The 12,761-nt window shown below is 42.3% G+C and overlaps 1 protein-coding gene across 1 annotated transcript; it reads right to left on the bottom strand.

Moving 5' to 3' along the window:
- Positions 1-5,533: 5,533 nt before the first annotated feature.
- On the bottom strand, positions 5,534-8,608 carry LOC139414274 (protein LSM14 homolog B-like). The gene is made up of 8 exons (XM_071162177.1): positions 8,433-8,608; positions 8,097-8,260; positions 7,833-7,968; positions 7,422-7,610; positions 6,896-6,973; positions 6,660-6,821; positions 6,323-6,455; positions 5,534-6,239 (listed from the first exon to the last, which is right to left on the bottom strand). Exons 1-8 carry the CDS (start codon positions 8,551-8,553, stop codon positions 6,080-6,082), a joined length of 1,143 nt encoding a protein of 380 aa, XP_071018278.1. The 5' UTR covers positions 8,554-8,608; the 3' UTR covers positions 5,534-6,079.
- Positions 8,609-12,761: the final 4,153 nt, after the last annotated feature.

The raw sequence follows: 12,761 nt of genomic DNA, 5'->3' as shown, positions 1-12,761 counted from the left end.
TGAAGAGGCGACTCCGGGATGCTGGCCTTCTAGGCAGAGTTGCAAAGAAAAAGCCATATCTCAGACTGGCCAATTAAAAAGAAAAGATTAAGATTGGAAAAGAAAACAGACACTGGATAGAGTTTCTCTGCCTGGAAGGCCAGCACCGGGGAGTCGCCTCTTCACTGTTGATGTTGAGACTGGTGTTTTGCGGGTACTATTTAATGAATCTGCCAGTTGAGAACATGTGAGGCGTCTGTTTCTCAAATTAGACACTCTAATGTACTTGTCCTCTTGCTCAGTTGTGCACCGGGGCCTCCCACTCCTCTTTCTATTCTGGTTAGAGCCAGTTTGCGCTGAGAACATCCCTGGCCATCCCTACTGCCTCCGATCTGGTGGACTCACTAAATACAAATGCATTGTTTGTAAATTATGTCTGAGTGTCATTTAAAAAAGATAAGAACATTGTCCCGTCTGGTTTGCTTAAAATAAGGAATTTGAAATGGTTATTACTTTTACGTTGACTTTTGACAGTTAGGTATATTTCAAACCAAATACTTTTGGACATTTACTCAAGTAGTATTTTACTGGATTACTTTATTATTTTACTGGGTGACTTTCACTTTAACTTGAATCATTTTCTATTTTCTATTAAGGTATCGTTTTTACTCAAATATGACAATTGAGTACTTTTTCCACCACTGCCAAGAAGAATCGAGGATGTATTTGCGGCAAAAGGTGCTTCAACAAGGTACTGAGTAGAGGGTCTGAATACTTATGTAAATGTGATATTTCAGATATTGTTTTGTTTTTACAAAAATATATTTAAACATGTTTTGCTTTGCCATTATGGGGTATTGTGTGTAGATTGATGAGGGGATTTTTTTTTTTTTAAATCCATTTTAGAATAAGGCTGTAACGTAACAAAATGTGTAAAAAGTCAAAGGGTCTGAATACTTTCCGAATGCACTGTGTATACAGTTGAAGTCGGAAGTTTACATACACCTTAGCCAAATACATTTAAACTCAGTTTTTCACAACTCCTGACATTTAATCAGAGTAAAAATTCCCTGTTTTAGGTAAATTAGGATCACCACTTTACTTTAAGAATGTGAAATGTCAGAATAATAGTAGAGAGAATGATTTATTTCAGCTTTTATTTATGTCATCACATTCCCAGTGGGTCAGAAGTTTACATACACTCAATTAGTATTTGGTAGCACTGCCTTTAAATTGTTTAACTTGGGTCAAACATGTTGGGTAGCCTTCCACAAGCTTCCCACAATAAGTTCCTCCTGACAGAGCTGGTGTAACTGAGTCAGGTTTGTAGGGCTCCTTGCTCGCACACGCTTTTTCAGATCTGCACACACATTTTCTATAGGACTGAGGTTAGGGCTTTGTGATGGCCACATTAATACCTTGACTTTGTTATCCTTAAGCCATTTTGCCACGACTTTGGAAGTATGCTTGGGGTTATTGTCCATTTGGAAGACCCATTTGCGACCAAGCTTTAACTTCCTGACTGATGTCAGTCTATTTTTTTATGGCGGTTTTGGAGCAGTGGCTTTTTCCTTGCTGAGCGGCCTTTCAGGTTATGTCGACACAGGACTTGTTTTACTGTGGATATAGATCATTTGTACCTGTTTGTACCCTCCAGCATTTTCACAAGGTCCTTTGATGTTGTTCTGGGATAGATTTGCACTTTTCGCACCAAAGTACGTTCATCTCTATGAGACAGAACACTTCTCCTTCATGAGCGTTATGATGGCTGCGTGGTCCCATGGTGTTTATACTTGCGTACTATTTTTTGTACAGATGAACGTGGTACCCTCAGGCGTTTGGAAATTGCTCCCAAGGATGAACCAGACTTGTGGAGGTCTACAATTTTTCTTCTGAGGTCTTGGCTGATTTCTTTTGATTTTCCCATGATGTCAAGCAAAGAGGCACTGAGTTTGAAGGTAGGCCTTGAAATACATCCGCAGGTACACCTCCAATTGACTCAAATGATGTCAATTAGCCTATCAGAAGCTTCTAAAGCCGTGACATAATTTTCTGGACTTTTCCAAGCTGTTTAAAGGCACAGTCAACTTAGTGTATGTAAACTTCTAACACACTGGAATTGTGATACAGTGAATTATAAGTGAAATAATCTGTCTGTAAACAATTGATGGAAATATTACTTGTGTCATGCACAAAGTAAATGTCCTAACCGACTTGCCAAAACTATAGTTTGTTAATAACAAGAAATTTGTGGAGTGGTTGAAAAACTAGTTTTAATGACTCCAACCTAAGTGTATGTAAACTTCTGACTTCAACTGTAAATTAACACAACATGTAAAAGTGTTGGCTTCATGAGCTGAAATAAAATATCTCAGAAATGTTTCATACACAAAAATCTTATTTCTCTCAAATGCTGTGCAGAAATGTGTTTACATCCTGTTAATGAGCATTTATCCTTTGCAAGATAATCCATCCACCTGACAGGTTTGGCATATCAAGAAGCTGATTAAACAGCATGAACAGTACACAGGTGCACCTTGCGCTGGGGGAAATGAAATTCCACTCTAAAATGTGCAGTTTTGTCTCACAAATGCCACAGATTCCAAAGTTTTTGAGGGAGCATGCAATTGGCATGCTGATTGCAGGAATGTCCACCAGAGCATTGAAAGTTTATTTCTTTACCATAAGCCGCCTCCAACGTCATTTTAGAGAATTTTGCAGGACGTCCATCCGGCCTCACAACCGCAGACCACATGTATGGCGTTGTGTGGCTATGCGGTTTGCTGATGTCAACGTTTTGAACAGAGTGCCCCATGCTGACGGTGGATTTATGGTATAGGCAGGCATAAGCTACGGGCAAGAAGCATCATTGCATTTTATCGATGGTAATTTGAATGCACAGAGATACCTTGACGAGATCCTGAGGCCCATTGTCATGCTATTCATCCGCCGCCATCACTTCATGTTTCAGCATTATAATGCACGGCCCCATGTCGCAAGGATCTGTACACAATTCCTGAAAGCTGAAAATGTCCCAGTTCTTCCATAACCTGCATACTCACCAGACATGTCACCCATTGAACATGGGATACTGGGATACTCTGGATTGACGTGTATGACAGTGAGTCCCGACAATATCCAGCAACTTCGCACAGCCATTGAAGAGGAGTGGGACAACATTCCACAGGACACAATCAACATCCTGATCAACTCTATGTGAAGGACATGTGTCGCACTGCACCAGGCAAATGGTTGTCACACCAGATACTGACTGGTTTTCTGATCCACGCCCCTACCTTTTTTTAAAGATTATCTGTGACCAACGGATGCATATCTGCATTCCCAGTCATGTGAAATCCATAGATCCTTATATGAACTCTCAGTAAAGTCTTTGAAATGTTGCATGTTGTGTTTATATTTTTGTTCAGTATAGTAAAGGAGAGAACAGCCTCAGGGCTTTGGATTGTTGACACCACCAGAGGTGAGTTACACACAGCATGGTAATGTCAAGCGATGCTGAGTCAGGAGACGGACCAAAGCCCACTTCTAAGAAATGCATTGAAGTAGAGGATGCCAACAACTCATCAGTGTTTCTGGACTCTGTCCAAGATGTCATGGTGGAAGAGAAAACAGAGATTGGACACCCTGTAGAGATGCTTACTGCCATTGACCATGATGCTAGGCATAAGTAATTTCCATATTTTTGTAAGAGTAGTTTGACCTATCCATTGACATTTGTTATACTTTTATGGTGCTGACAACTATCAGTCATTGCTTGACCTATGCTTCCACACTTCTGCCTTCAGGTATGTGAAGGGTGATGATCGGATGACTGGATGACAGTGGAACCTCATATAGGTCTTGTCACTTCAGCGAAGAGACTGGAGTCACCTTTCATGATCAACTATGTATACACAGTCATACTCTATGCAGTTGACAATGGTAAAAACATGAATACAATCAATGCAGGTGATCAGTTGTTTAATATGGGTTTTATTCTGTGCCAAAATGCAAGATATATAATTTCACCCACTATGGTATTTGTACATTAACTTCACTTCGTAATGGGCAGATGAACCACAGGCTAAGGGACCCTGAGGATCCACGCGAGGGACCAGAATGATAATGTCATATCTGAGAGAGGACTGGACGTGCATCTGTTGGGCCAACATTGCAGCCTCTGACCTGGACCAAGAGCCCTATAGAGGACCCTTCCAATTTGAGCTGCTTGGAAAATGGGTAATGGACCCTTAATATGGTCAATCTGCCATTTAAAAATGCCCCTTAAGTTTGTGACAACTAAATCCTTGAGAACAGACAACAAAAAAACAAATCTGACAAAAGTTCAACTCAATGTCATCTGTGAAATGTCCCTCAATGTGTTGAGCAACAGTTCTTACATAAGGTTTCACTGGGAACCTGGTGGAGCCTGCTGTGTATGCAAGCCAATATGTTCTCCTTGTACAAGCCCTCACTGTTCTTTCCCGCCCAACTGCCACCAGAGAAGGGACGAGCAACTGATACCCGATGGGACCAAATGCGTCATAGTCACCATGTGTGGTACTGCTTTTAATTTATTGGAAAAGACTTCAATTAACATTTCAGACTCCTCTTCCTGCTGCTGGTGATTTGTCTCTTGTGGAGATGTCAACATCTCCATCAACAACATCTCTGCAGCTGTCCTGCTTCACTCAAACATTGAGGAAACAGGAACTGAGGTTATAATACTTAACCTATGAATGTACAAGCATTGTTTTGTATGGCTTGACAATATAGTAAGGCACAACTATAGTTAACTGTTGACAAGTTAATTTAATGCCAAGGTACACTATGCTGCCAGTGCTGCCTAAAGTAAATGAGCAAACATCACTGATTAGTTGGGATCACATTGGAGGAATGCAACAAATCGAATGCATGGAATGAAGCTACAGTTATGATTGGGCAATAAGAAACTAACAAACTTTTGGGGATGAATTACTATCCCTCACCAATTGTACAGGTTTTAGGCCAGTGCTTTATAAGACCTAAGAGACCTAAAAATCAAGGGGAACAGTATTTGCCATCTCTTCAATGGCAGCTCAATGCATTAATCTCTGGTCATTTAAAATGAGCCACTTCAATTATACAGAGTACGCAGGCCTCATTTTTAGCTTGGTCTTGATTTCATACCCATATGCTGTGTTTTCCACTATGAACCTTAGGGAACAAGTGCACAATTACGAAACATGGCTGCCATCACCAGGTACAAGGCCCTTGACCTGAGAGTGACAACCTGGGCCCCAGGGTCATCTGCACACACCTATGCTAAGGGTTAATTCTACAACAGCAGTTGGAAAAGCATATCAAAATATGTAAATTTGAGATTAATGTTGAGTTCACCAAGTTTGTTAATCAGGCCACAAGCAATTTCTCATGTAGTTTATTACTGGATTAGTAACTATACAGGTGTCCCACAATTGCAATTACATTCAGTACAGAGAAAAAAAAAAAAGTTTTGCTTTTGTACAACTAACCAATTTCCATAATTTTACCATGTGGAAAAAAAACCTCACCCTTTAAGGGCCATGTGTACATACTTGGCCAGTCAATAGACATGCCAACTTATTTTATTTACAAGAAATAATAGAAAATAAATAAAGTACATCGCTTTGGTCCAATCTAAGTAAACATTTCCTGAAGAATTATGCCTGCAGTTTTTTTTAACAAGGCAAAATCAAGAATGATGTTCTAATGTGTACAGAAATTGCACTACCATGAAGGAAAATGGATTCTGAACACAAACTATGTACACAATTGCAATTCCTGCTCAAATAGTGAAGTTCCGTACACAACTTTGACAAGGCACAAATGAGAAATGAAAAGAAATGGCAACTTAAAAATCATTTGGATTGAAGGGCTCCAGGGCCAAGAACAAGTCTTTCAAGAGGAAGGGAAGGAATCATAGGACACTTCAGTATCAACTCTTACATAAATATCAGTAAAAGATAAAACAAAAATACTGATGCCAAGTGATGGTAGTAGGAAAGCACCTAGGAAACTAAAACGCAAATAAAAGCTAACATTATTACAGTAAGTAAGCGGTAGGTAACTGCACACCTGTTCACACCCTTGCACTGTCTACTTTGGGCATGGGGCGCTGGTTGGCCCTCCCAGCTCCTCTCCCACGATTGTCCCCTCGGAAGCCTCTGCCCCTCAGGAATCGGCCCGGAACGCCAAACGTCTCCACATTCAGCTTCCTCTCCTCTGCCCAGGTGGTCCTACTGAACGGCACAGGGTGGGACAGAATCAGACAGCCTGTTAATTCACTACTATTTAAAATTTTAATAAGGTATGTTTTTTTTACCTAGACTTCATCTCAGATGAGACATTGTCAAAGAAGCACTTCGTTTTGTCATAGTAGAATTTCTCCCCAGGAGGATCCTCCACTGTGCCCTCAGTGTTCTGGCCCTCACTAACCCCAAACTCCTCCTCTGGGTCTGAATGAGAACAGGGATTAAAAGAGAAAGGCTACCAACTCCAAATCCTATAATAATTTTAGGTGTGGTTAAATTGACATATTTCTCTGCAGTTAAGCAACTTAGTGTTTAGATTGACAACCAATGTTATACATGCAGTATTTCACTGAGCATCAGTTGGGTTTCAAATTTGGAATCTTGAGAATTCACTTTGTATGCAGGTACCTTTAATGGTCAACTTTTCCTGAAGCTCCTTCTCGAGTTCATCTTTGTGGAACTGAGCATTGGCAGATTCAAAATCAAAGTCAGACTCAAATTGTAAGGTTCTGGCTTTTGAGTTTCCTACAAGAAGCTGACCTCTCCCACGGTTCCTTGCCCTACGATTGCCTGTGAACATATCGATACATTTAGACAAAATATAAAAGCAAATCGCTACAATAGACAATGACATTGCTAATTACCTTGTCTTCGTCTCTGTGGTCTGCAGTTCTCATCATTGCCTTGCCTTTGTTCCTGGGCTGTGCCACGCAGTGCTTGACCTAAAAATGGACAAGGGATGAGGGGGCTACCACAACGTCGAGTTTAAGATCATGACAGCATTGCCAATTAGTGCCATGCCGTGGCATTACTCATAAGACAAGTGCAAGTTAAATTTCGTGGTCCCTCAATTGATGAGAATGCATAAAGCAGGAGTAAAAACACCTCATGCATTAGTTGAATACCATCGCAAATCAATTAGCAACGGAAAACCTTTTAATCAAGATATTTTGCAATGAAACCTGTTTCTATAACAAGTTCAGGTCCCACTGGTTATTTTCTGTTTGCTGCCATTTGTTTCATATAGTAAATTTAGTTGCAAAACGTTTTGCAAGAGATTAAATGTTTCGCAACGGAATCCAACTAATGAATACAAAGGTGTTCCTGTTGAGTACTCCAACTATGTCCCACGCTGTACAAGAGGCACTGATCCCGGTTGTCTGAGCTTACCACTGGAAGCAGCCCTCTGAGACAGAGGGCCATCTCTGCCAGAGTGCTGGGAAAGCCAACCAGACTCTCTGCCTTGCTGCTGGGGGGCTGACTGGACCCTTTTTTCAGCAGCATTCTCAGCTGGTACAGTCTGGACAGCCTGCTCTACCATCGGGCCTCGTCTTGCTGGAAAGCTGTGAAGTCCCGCTCCTAAGGAAGGCCACGGTATACATGGAGAAAGAGGTTGAGACATGGATGTTTCCCAGAATTCTTGAGATAACACTACATGGAGACAAGTTCAAGAAAAGGTGCTATATAACTGTTAATCATAAGGGCCTCAGCAGTTTAGGGGCTATTAAAACAATCTTGAAATACAGTACATCATGAAGGTGGCTGTGTGTTTACAAGGGTCTCCAATACCATTTCACTCACCTAGACCCAGGGAAGCAGCATACTGCTGGTTGAGTAGAGAGCTGGCAGCCAGTTGGTTGTAGGAAGGCACCATACTCCGGTAGGGACTGTATGGGGCCTGGGATGGGTATGTGGACAGGGAGCTCCCAATGGACGACTACAAAAAGGAAAAAAACAAAAACAAATGCTTAGGTCTTATGATGGCTGTGCGCTTCATAAAATACATGGAAGCCAATTCTGTGATATTTTTCTTGCAGAGTTAATGTACTAGCCCTCGTCTCCTACCTGTACAATGGCAGGGTCCTGAGGTAAACCATGGTGTGGTTTAAGCGGCTCACACACCGTTATGTCCTTGATGTCACTCCCTCTGAAAATGATGTATTCATAAATGTCATCTTTGGGTGGCACTGGTCTGTCTGTAGGCCGTCGTTCTGTCCCGAATGATTTAACTGTGGGGGGGAAAAAAAAGACAATGTACCTTTGGAAGCAGGATTGTTACCCAAGGCATGTAGGACCTGTAGGTCCAAACGCAGCGTGCCAGAGTAGTTCATTCCAAACGTGGAGCATCAAAATTCGGGGCTAAACCTAATGCTGAAACTCCTCAATTGAGGGAAAGCTCACCCTTTGCCAAAGCCACTGTTGCGTTATCCGTGTCGATTGTATACAAAACGCCCTCATAACGAATCCCGGCCTTGGAGATTAGACTTATTTTACTTCCAATATAAGGTGTTCCGGTGCTCATTGTTGCTGTTACAGTAATATCTTATTTCGAATTCTCAAAACAAGCCATCGTTGTTTCCGCATTCCCCCAAGGCTGACACCAAACTCGAATTTATAATGTATCTGCAGGTGCACAATCTGTGAAAACAGGTGCGTTATATTACGAAACCATTTGGCGACAAGCCTCCATTAGCCACGCCTGCTGTTTGAGATAAATGAAATGAGTATCGTATCACTGCAACAAGTCCCTTTTAATAGAGCAATGTATTAGTTGGATTTAGGCAATAGCCGAAACGTTTTCTGACAACTCGAAACTGATTTCTCGATTGACCTACACATGTAGGCTATCCATATTGCATAGGCCTATCATTGAAGGGGCATCATGCGTCAAGTGTCCGATGCACTATGTAATGTCAGATTTTTTTCAGTCGTTCATGCAAAAACCAACCCAATCTGTTACATTTATTTTGTGTGCATTTTTCTAAATGTCTAAATAGTCTATTTGTGGGCAAAAATAATTTGTATGGGAAACTGGCCCTATTGTCATAGTATTTGTGCTTTTATTTGTTTCACTTGTTGTATTAATATATGTTTTATTTGAGGAATACATTTAGCACATTTTCTCCATTGTCTGTAAACGGGTTTTTTTTCGGCAGTAGGCCAATCTGAAAAAAAGGATAGGCTACAAGCCTATGCCATCAAATACAGAACATTATGTAAATAGTTTATCATTGATCAATCCCATACATTTATTTCACACCGAACACAACTTGTTCCTCCTATATGTTGACAGTCCCCGTGTGGTTTTGACAGCATTCTAAAATGTTGTTGGCAGAGAAGTTTTGGACGCGGCGCCCTCAAATGCATTTCTAAAGTGTAGCTCCAAACTTCCTGAGCAAAAACAGCGGAAGCTGTTGAAGCTCGAGACTCAGATCCACAACAACGGGGAATTTGCATAAATGTATGGTCCGAATTCTGTCGCTAACCATCATTTCATAATCGAATATATACCGTAGCATAGAGCAAACCTAGAATATGAATGGAAAAACGCTAAATACAATTTGTACTATCCAATTCATTCCACCATTTCCAGATCTCTCTTTATTCAACTGTAGTTCCACCCAGTACATCCTTGTCATGATAGTCGGAGCCATTTGTTCCGCCCTTTATTATCAGGAAACAACAATCGCACTGCATTCCGGACTCCCCGTGGGGTGACGTTCCAACCCAGTCGCGCATTCATTTTGGACAGTCTATGTATTTTGCGCATGCGCGCGTCACTTTCGACGTTCCAAAGCTCACCGTAGTGTGATAATGGCGGCAGGCTCCGATCTGCTGGACGAGGTTTTCTTTAACACTAAGGTGGACGAGAAAGTAGTTTGTGATCTTGTGGGGTCTCTTGAGTCCGAGCTCAGGTCACGGGAACCCAGACAGTTGCTAAACACAGTTCCGGGACAGGGGGCAGCTAATGCTAATGTCCAGCAGAGCAAACAGGGGGATCGGGTATAGCGTTGAATGGGAGCACTAATACGGGATTGACTTTGGCTGTCAATGTTGCGGGTCAAGCTTTCACAATTGCGCCGGGCATGGGCATGCAAACTCCGCTATTGAACAATGGGCGGTGAGGGATTCAAGCTATCACGCCACAGGTGTTGGCCCCTAGGCTCCCCCAACCATTCCTGAATCAGCCCAACTTTCAGAACATCCAGCTCCCCCCAGGTACGTTACATTTTTTTGTCTTTGATATTAAATAGTTTACAAAAACATAATATTGTTCAAATAAACCCAGCAAAAAAACTAACGTCCCTTTTTCAGGAGCCTATCTTTCAAAGATAATTAGTAAAAATCCAAATAACTTCACAGATCTTCATTGTAAAGGGTTTAAACATTGTTTCCCATGCTTGTTCAATGAACCATAAACAATTAAGACCGTTTCACAGGTGCATGTTCATTAAGACACTAACAGCTTACAGATAGTAGGCAATTAAGGTCACAGTTATGAAAACTTAGGACACTAAAGAGGCCTTTACTGTCTCTGAAAAACACAAAAAGAAGATTCCCAGGGTCCCTGCTCATTCTGTGTGAACTTGCCTTAGGCATGCTGCAAGGAGGCATGAGGACTGCAGATGTGGCCAGGGCAATAAATCACAATGTCCGTACTGTGGGACGCCTAAGACAGCGCCATAGGGAGACAGGATGGACAGCTGATCATCCTCGCAGTGTCAGACCACCTGTAACAACAATTGCACAGGACTGGTACATCCAAGCATCACACCTGCGGGACAGGTCCAGGATGGAAACAACAACTGCCCAAGTTACACCAGGAACGCACAATCCCTCCATCAGTGCTCAGACTGTCCGCAATAGGCTGAGAGAGGCTGGACTGAGGGCTTGTAGGCCAGTTGTAAGGCAGGTCCTCACCAGACATCACTGGCAACAACGTCGCCTATGGGAACAAACCCACCGTCGCTGGACCAGACAGGACTGGCAAAAAGTGCTCTTCACTGAAGAGTTCCAGTTTGGTCTCGCCAGTGGTGATGGTTGGATTTGCGTTTATCGTTGAAGGAATGAGCGTTACACCGAGGCCTGTACTCTGGAGCTGGATCAATTTGGAGGTGGAGGGTCCGTCATGGTCTGGGGCGGTGTGTCACAGCATCATCGGACTGAGCTTGTTGTCATTGCAGGCCATCTCAATGCTGTGCTTTACAAGGAAGACATCCTCCCTCGTGGTACCCTTCCTGCAGGCTCATCCTGACATGACCCTCCAGAATGACAATGCCACCAGCCATACTGCTCGTTCTGTGCATGATTTCCCGCAAGACAGGAATGTCAGTGTTCTGCCATGGCCAGCGAAGAGCCTAGATCTCAATCCCAGTGAGCACGTCTGGGACCTGTTGGATCTGAGGGTGAGGGCTAGGGCTAGGGCCGCCCCCCCCCCCCCCCCCCCCCCCCTTTTTGATTTTGTTCAGGGACACATGATTCCATTTCTGTTAGTCAACATGTCTGTGGAACTTGTTCAGTTTGTCTTAGTTGTTGAATCTTGTTATATTCATACAAATATTTTTTATTTGTACTTTTTAATTTTATTTGACCGTTATTTTACCAGGTAAGTTGACTGAACACGTTCTCATTTACAGCAATGACCTGCGGAATAGTTACAGGGGAGAAAATACCTACCTAAATACTACCTTGTGACAACACAATTGTGTGATTGGCTTAAACGCATTTACACATGTTAAGTTTGCTGAAAATAAACACATTTGACAGTGAGAGGACGTTTTCTTTTTTTGCAAGGTTTATATACACTACGAGTCAAGTTTTAGACAACTTACTCAGTCATGGGTTTTCTTTATTTGTACTTATTTCTATATTGTATTATAATAGTGAAAACATCATAAACTATGAAATAACACATTGAATCATGTAGTAACCAAAGAAGTGTTAAAACCTCTTTGGGATAGGGGGTAGTAATTCAAATAGCCACCCTTTGCCTTGATGACAGCTTTGCACACTTGGCATTCTCTCAACCAGCTTCACCTGGAATGCTTTTCCAACAGTCTTGAAGGAGTTCCCACATATGCTGAGGACTTGTTGGCTGCTTTTCCTTCACCCTGAGGTCCGACTCATCTCAAACCATCTCAATTTGGTTGCGGTCGGGGGATTGTGGCGGCCAGGTTATCTGATGCAGCACTCATCACTCTCCTTGGTAAAATAGCCCTTACACAGGCTGGAGGGGTGTTGGGTAATTGTCCTGTTGAAAAACAAATGATAGTCCCACTAAGCCCAAACCAGATGAGATGGTGTATCGCTGTAGTGTGCCTTGAATTCTAAATAAATCTGTGCCGCCAGCAAAGCACCATAACACCACCTCCTCCATGCTTTACGGTGGGAATTACACATGCGTAGATCATCCGTTTACCCACACCGTGTCTCACAAAGACAGCGGTCGGAACCAAAAATCTCAAATTTGGACTCCAGACTAATGGACAAATGACCATTGCTCGTGTTTCTTGGCCCAAGCAAGTCTCTTCTTATTATTGGTGTCCTTTTAGTAGTGTTTTTTTTGCAGTCTCCTCTGAACAGTTGAAGTTGATATGTCGGTTACTTGAACTCTGAAGCATTTATTTGGACTGCATTTTCTTTAATGAACGTATCCTCTGCAGCAGAGGTAACTCTGGGTCTTCTATTCCTGTGGCGGTCCTCATGAGAGCCAGTTTTATCATAGTGCTT

The sequence above is a fragment of the Oncorhynchus clarkii genome, chromosome 7 (assembly GCF_045791955.1).
Source record: "Oncorhynchus clarkii lewisi isolate Uvic-CL-2024 chromosome 7, UVic_Ocla_1.0, whole genome shotgun sequence".
NCBI lineage: Eukaryota > Metazoa > Chordata > Actinopteri > Salmoniformes > Salmonidae > Oncorhynchus > Oncorhynchus clarkii.
This window is presented reverse-complemented; position numbering and strand designations above follow the sequence as displayed.

Excerpts from the sequence above, each read along its gene's own strand:
- LOC139414274 (XM_071162177.1), bottom strand. The coding sequence starts at position 8,553 with ATGAGCACCGGAACACCTTATATTGGAAGTAAAATAAGTCTAATCTCC. Across the intron at positions 7,969-8,096 it reads AGGACCCTGCCATTGTACAG|TCGTCCATTGGGAGCTCCCT; the intron begins GTAGGAGACGAG and ends TCCTTTTTGTAG. Across the intron at positions 6,822-6,895 it reads ACCACAGAGACGAAGACAAG|GCAATCGTAGGGCAAGGAAC; the intron begins GTAATTAGCAAT and ends ATATGTTCACAG.